The sequence below is a fragment of the Abrus precatorius genome, unplaced genomic scaffold (assembly GCF_003935025.1).
Source record: "Abrus precatorius isolate BTA unplaced genomic scaffold, Abrus_2018 Scaffold3, whole genome shotgun sequence".
Lineage (NCBI taxonomy): Eukaryota > Viridiplantae > Streptophyta > Magnoliopsida > Fabales > Fabaceae > Abrus > Abrus precatorius.
In genome coordinates this window covers 3,265,713-3,272,711 of record NW_020874373.1, presented here as the reverse complement: position 1 = coordinate 3,272,711, position 6,999 = coordinate 3,265,713, and the positions used below count along the sequence as shown (strand labels likewise).

Genomic DNA, 6,999 nt, shown 5'->3' with positions numbered 1-6,999 from the left:
AAATAAACTATAAGGTAGTTAAAATGACTTGTAAAACACACTCTATAATCATGCGAATATTTAGTCAAATTATAAAAAGAAAAAAAAAAAGGAGAATCAACCTTATCAAATGTAAATAAAGTTAGGCCAAAGCCAATTTATGTTGTGTTCAATGCGTGTTAAAGTCGTGTAGCTATCGTGTGCCAATTTTGGACAATCGTCATATGGGTGTCTCATGCATGTTTGTGTTAAATTGACATGCCAACTATCAGTGTTGGTGCTGCAGGAACTGGAAAAAGATAAACAAGAAAAAGCGTAAAATCTTTAGCAACAACACGAACCTAAGAATTTTCAGATTATAGGAGCTAGGCCAAAAAAATGCAATATTAGTAAAAAGAATATCGTTTTGATTTACATATTAGCAAAGATCAACAACAATTTAACTGAAGCTTAGAAGCTAAAATAATCTATCAGGTCTGTTTTTTTTTTTTAATTGAAGTAATTCATATTACATGCCTGATAGGTGACTGAATGAATGCTACTAAAAATATTAAAAAAATAGAAAAATCTCGTTTTTGTGTTACCGTAAAGGGTTTTTGTTTCCTGCTTAGCAACCTCTTCAATTTCTGAATGGGGGTCAAATTAAACAAACATTTTTATCTGTGACTAAGCGATTTCAATTTACCTCTGTACTCACTAAAAATTTTGAGTAAATAATCAAATCAGTCTTTGAAAAATATGGCATTAGTAATATTTATTCTTAAATGACGTAAGTTGTGCTACAAGTCTTCAAATATTCATAAATCAGTCAAATTAATTTCATGTAATACATCTCCAAAAACTAATTTGACATTAATTGCTATTTAAGGACCTTGAATTTGAACATGTTTTTTTTTTCTTTTACAAATTCATAAGGAGTTCAAATAACCTAGTTTTCAACCGGTATACGAAGAATGGTATATCCAATCAAGTAATAACAATTCAAGAGGTGTATGTTAGTGAACTAGCTTATTTGTTCCAGTACTTTATAAACTTCATAGCATAAACCGGGAAGGCAGTGAATCCAACGGAAAACTGCAATTATTAGTGCTGAAGTAAATATAGATTTTAAACGTAAATATAAACATACCAGATATATAGTTTTAAACGTGATTTATGTATGGTTTTGAGCAGTGAAACACAAAACTCTTCAGTGACAAATTTTGTTTTAAAGATATTGCTAAATTTGCTACTGAATAGTCACGGAACTCATCTAGATTTTACTTCCATTTATTACATTTTTCTAGATTAATTTGTGGCTTCAAATTCACCACCATAGAAGGGTGACCATTCTTTGAAAAAATGGTAATTGATTCTTGTTTCTTCAAAAGGAGGATACGTAGAATATCACAACATATATTTTCAATCGAAGATATATTTGTATCTTTACCAAATTGAAATTTATGACAACAATCCATCTATCCCACCTTCAGAACTTACAAAAATAATATACAACCTCAACCATATACTCTCAAATCCTAAGCTATCTAAGAACTCAAATGGTTCTATGCAGGGTATAAACCTATACTAAAGTAAAATTCCTTCTTTCTTTACACTACAAATTTTCACCACCCCCCATCATAAGCAGGGGACCAAGAAGAAATTGTGAGCAAGTGCTAGTGTGATATCACATGGCTCACCTTTTAATGTCTTACTTAGGCAACAAAGTCTGGCAGCAATTGTGCGGCAAACCTCTTTGGGTTTTGCATGTTGATACTCTCATAAGCAGCTGTAGAGTGAGGAGAGGAAGTGTTTATTGCACCGAACTCATTTGGTTCTGCTATGTCCAAACTTCTACCCAGTTGAATGTTCTGATTTGGGAGAAATGTTTGATGGGTTCCAGGTAAAGAGTCAAGACCAAGAGTGAGGGAAACCCCATTACCTGAAAACCTTGGGGTAAACTGCTCTGCATCAAATCTACCAATATCCCCAATAGGGTACTGTCCAAAACCACCAATGAAGTTTGTTTGGTTTCCCATAAAAGAAGAGCCATCTCTCCCTTGCCTTTCCTCTCCAAACTTCATTGAGAGTTGCTCATTGTTTCCCTCATTAGGCTTGACATCCATGTTAATTGAAGGGATGCCATTAGGGGAATGCACAATCTCATGGTTTCTTGGTTTCTTGGGACTTCCTTGTGTGATCCCTTCTAGTTCTGATGACCCAATGAAGCTGAATCCTGATTGGTTTCTTACATTTCCACCAAGTGGTGATGTTGATGGTCTAGAAACTGATACTATTGGAGTGTTCTGGCTCTTAGAAACGTCTTGTTTAGAACTAAAACTCTTAGCTTCGGTTTCATTGGTAGGACCTTTCTCTTGTGGAGCTGCCATTTTCATAGAAGAATCATCATTGCTCTTGCTTGACTTATCCTCAGACCCATTTTGCTCATGCTCCTTCATCTCCTCCAAGTACATTTCTTCCACCATTGGCTTCCAAAGCCGAACTCGAGCATTTATAAACCAATTCGAAACCTGTCACATTCCAAACCTTATTAATACAAATAGGCAGAACAATTCATCAGAGAAAATAGTTAAAGAAATTAATTACCTGGCTCCTAGTTAGCCCTGTTTGTTTTGCAAGCATGTGCTTGTCTGAATCCTTGGGATAACTGTAACCAAACTCAGTTATCTCAGCACAAACATTTAAAGTAACAAACATTAAAAAAATGTGTTCTTTTAATGAATATTATAGTGTTCTTCGAAGGGTGCTTACGGGTGGAGGAAGTGTTCAAAGAGCCAAGCACGAAGAACAGAAACGGATCTTTCAGGCAATCCTCTCTGGGGTCTCCAAGCATTGTGCTGGATCATTCCCAATTGTTGGAGAGCTCGTTGTTGCCGTAGATGATGATCAACGTATTTGAGCCTTGAACCTTCAATTTTTCCTCCAAAGCAATCTTCTTCTCCTAAGCTCTTATTTGCAGCTCGAATTTGGCCTGTGATTGCATCCTTCAAACACCGAAACTGCTTTGAGATTGTTTGCAGTGCAAGGGCAGTGTATGTCCTCGCTGATCCAATCCCTGCAGCTTGTTCAAACGAAGAAACCACAATCTCCATCTGGTGATGGTACTGTCTATACCTTTGCTCCACCTTCAATCAACAATACCAAAATAAACAAGTCAATTATCCATCCAACCTATCCATTGAACTCTATAAAATTTTAATAATCATTTAGTGTTAAATGCTTTTACACCCGCAATTATGATCACAGTTACGATGCAATTTAAAACCATTGGCTTGGTAATCTTTTTGTGGCCTAACTAAATATTCATTCATTAGTCAATAGATTAGATGAATCTATCAGCTTGGCCACATGTAAATCTTGTCAAAGTCATATATACTTATTAAGTCCATGTTTGAATCGTAATTTTTTTTAAAATGATTGTTTATTTTTTGGAAAGGATTTGTATAAAATTATTTAAAACAAATATCTTAAAATAAGCTTGAAAAAAAAAACACCAAGACCATGAATAAAGCCAAAAACACTGGATGAATTGAACAAGACATACCTCATCAAGCATGCTGATTAGCTTTGCTTTTTTCATCTGAATTTCTTGTCTTTCAGCAGTTGATAGCTCGGAGCTACGTTTCCCGCTTCCCTCCCCACCAACTGAACCATCTCCACTGGCTGCAGCAGATGACTCCCCAATCACCTTGCTCTGTCCACCACTCTTCTTTGCCAATTCAGTACCAATCCCATTGTTAACATTCACAACCTCTTCTAGAAGCTCATGCGTTGCCTTCAAATACTTTGAGCTCAAAAGCACACTCTGAATACCCGAAGCGCCATTATTAGTAACCCCAGAAGCGGAAGACGGCGACCCACCAGACACGCGCAGCTCATCGCTTGACATCGCCGGCGCCTGACCCTCCCGAAAAGACCCAAACCCCGCCTGCTGCGAGGAGAGGCTCAGAGACAGCCCCTGCTGCGCGCGTGGGGTGTCACGCGCCGCTGAGTTGGGGTCAATGGCGTTCCAGGGATTGTACTGCATGCGTGGCAGGAAGCCATGCAAGGCAGAGACGTCGTGATGCGCGTGCATGGAGTGGTGGTTGAGGTCTTGAGAAGCGGGGAGAGGTATCCCAACGAATTGTTGTGTGTGAGAAGGTGGCGCGTGAGAGCTGAAGGAGTTGTTGTTGCTGGCAACGGTGGCAGCGTTGAGGAATACGAGGTTGCCAGCAGCGTGGGAAGGCGGTGGCTGCGGCGGTGCGTCAGAGTAGTGGATGTAACCAGGATTCATGAGGACGAGAGTTTGGAGTCCATCAGCACCACCTGATGGGATTTCGGAGTTACCATGAAAGTATGTAGCCATTGGTTTGGGATAAAATAGGTTGTTACTTCACTGAAAAGAGAACACTACGTTAGTTACAATAGGCTTTCAAAGTTCACATACCACAACCCTTTGTCCCAACACACAATTAAAAAAAACCAAAACAACCACCTCACAAACACATGTAGTTGTATTTGTGTCGTACCTTGAGCCTTGTGATGAATCTTGGTACGATTTTTGGATCAACCCATCAAACAACTCCCAATAATTGATGCTGGTAATTTCTCTATCAGAAGAATCCTGAGGACAAACAGTGAAGAGGGAGAAATATTAATGATGAATCTGTAGAACTTTAAGGTCGTGGTTCACTCATTCCAAATTACTTCTTTGTGCATATGGTTTTGTCATTTGTGTTGACATCCTGGTGTTCCAGTTCCATGAAGCTTAAAAATTGAAAGAGGAGAAGTAAAGGGGATATATGAAGTTTGAGGCTTTTTATAAAGAAAGAGATGCGATTATAAAATTGGAGGAGAGATTGAGACAGAGAGAAGAAAAGAAAGAAAAGGAGAGAGTTCATTATTTATATTTATATTTATATATATTAATTAGTTAATGGAATTATGATATGGTGGCTATAGTATTAGTAGTATACCTGGTGTGACAGAAATTGGAGTGCGCACGTGCTTCATGATCGTCTCTGAAGTGCAAAGGAAAGAAGAATTTCAATTACAGTGACAGAAACCTATGAGAAATGGATTTAAGAGACAGAAAAGAGAGGGACATAGACAAGCACGCACACGCACAGGCACAGTTAGACTCACCCACCGAAGCAATACGGTTATGGCTAACATACATGGAAGGAGAAAGAAATAGATGCATCAAACTTACCCACCTGTCAACATGCATATGTGATCTATCTATCTTTGGGATTTCATCAGTCCCTTCACTTACAAAGAGGAAAGCTCTCTGTCAGACTCAAATCCTCTGCAATTCCACCCCAACTGAAAAGGGCAAAAAAGGAGTTGAAGAGAGAGATGGTTAAAAAGACTCCGGAAAAAGATGCCCATCTTTATTCATCTCATTATCCACACATTTATGGCCATTTTCTTTTTAAAAAATTGTTTTTTTAATATATCAAATTCTGGGTTGGGGGGAATTTGTGAGAGCAACGAAGTTTACATGTTTCACTGGATAATATTTTAAAGAGAAGTACCTGTGGATAGATCAAAACAGGGGAACTTCTTTTGATTTGACCCTCTCTTTTCAAATCATTTGATGCACAAGCCAAGCAAGCACCCTTTGATGAGCAACAAAGAACTTTTGAAGAGAGAGAGAGAGAGGTTCTGTGCTGAGAAATCTATAAAAATATATAATGAGAATGCAATCAAGGTGTGTCAGAAGATACAAACAGCTGAAAAACGACGAAACGTCTTCTTCCACAAAGCTTAATTAATTGTTTGTTTAATAAGAAAAAGAAAAAGAAAAACAAAGGAGGAGGATGATGATGGACAACAAGCGGGTGGAGCGATCTCATTGCTCATTTCTCCATTAAATATCTTCTTGTCGTTTTCACAATTTCCATATTTTTCTTATCAACTTATTTGGGAATTTTTTGTGGTTGGATGCCTGAGTTTGAAGATAAAGCAATTAAATTGCTAAGGAACACAGAACCAACTACCATAACACCAACTTTAATGCTTTCAAGCTGAAAATATATTTTTCAAAATTATTTTCCTGTAATATTTACAGTTGTATTTCCCTGTAATGATTATCTCTTAAATTATTGTTTTTTGGGTACATTATTTTCTCTTAGACTTTACCAATATTACCATCCAGTATGTAATTTTGGCAGATTAAAAGTGTATTCGAAAAAAGAGAAAAGTAAAAGAGAGAGTTAAAAAAGCAACGGGTCCCAATCAAGTGCATGTATGATGTGTACATGAATCATGAGCCCCTAAATAAGTGGTCCCACCTTGGCGCTCATGCATCAGACCTATACTAGCAGACATCAGCATATCATAATGATCAATAAAATAGAAAAAATAACAGGTCAAGAATTTTGCTTAAATTAATATTTTTACGTTTTTCTTTAAGAATTTTATTCCTTCTCCCATTTTCTCATCCCAAAACACGAAATCCCCTTATTATCATAACTGAATTTCTTTCTCAATGTTTATTCAGGACTACCAAAGGATTACTTGACTTAAATGTGTAAAATTAAAATCGAATAACCATAGAGTAGAAACAAACAGACAAAGAATAAAATGCAGGACCCAATGAATAATTAGTAATAACCCTTTCCAGCATGTTTGAGGTAACCCCATCATTTGCATGGAAAGACAGAGAATAACCATATTTATTAAAATTCTGAAGTGCAACGGCCATTTTCTACGTCGCAGCCTTTAAAAGTTTTCAATCACCATCAGTAACTATTATTGTGTAAGAATGATCAATTTAAGACCTGTGTGTGATGTTAATAGGACTAAAAATTTTAGCAGTCTTGGACATTCATTCATGTAGCTAGCTTGGGTATCAAATATCATCCATCCACAAAGCAAAGTAATGTGTATAATGGTAGGCGCTATTAATTAATATATACTACTAAATATAAAGAGGTTTCTATGAATGGCCTTTTTATAATCAAGCTGTCATTCTCGCAGAGATCAATGTCAATAGTATTTATTTCATACTTCTCTTGGATTCTTTCGTGAAAACTA

General features: G+C 36.9%; 1 protein-coding gene across 6 annotated transcripts; it reads right to left on the bottom strand.

The window, feature by feature from the left end:
• Positions 1-1,219: 1,219 nt before the first annotated feature.
• LOC113863785 (BEL1-like homeodomain protein 1) lies at positions 1,220-5,946 on the bottom strand. 6 transcript variants are annotated; one of them, XM_027497489.1, is made up of 8 exons: positions 5,496-5,946; positions 5,175-5,283; positions 4,935-4,979; positions 4,488-4,582; positions 3,524-4,368; positions 2,731-3,104; positions 2,566-2,626; positions 1,220-2,489 (listed from the first exon to the last, which is right to left on the bottom strand). In XM_027497489.1, the coding sequence occupies exons 5-8, from the start codon at positions 4,322-4,324 to the stop codon at positions 1,674-1,676; spliced, it is 2,052 nt and encodes a 683-aa protein (XP_027353290.1). In that variant the 5' UTR covers positions 4,325-4,368; positions 4,488-4,582; positions 4,935-4,979; positions 5,175-5,283; positions 5,496-5,946; the 3' UTR covers positions 1,220-1,673. The 6 variants fall into 6 exon arrangements, with proteins under 6 accessions (XP_027353290.1, XP_027353288.1, XP_027353292.1 ...); XM_027497487.1 differs by having other exon boundaries at positions 3,524-4,354; positions 5,496-5,805; XM_027497493.1 differs by having other exon boundaries at positions 1,318-2,489; positions 3,524-4,354; positions 5,234-5,283; positions 5,496-5,624.
• Between the last annotated feature and the right edge of the window lie 1,053 nt (positions 5,947-6,999).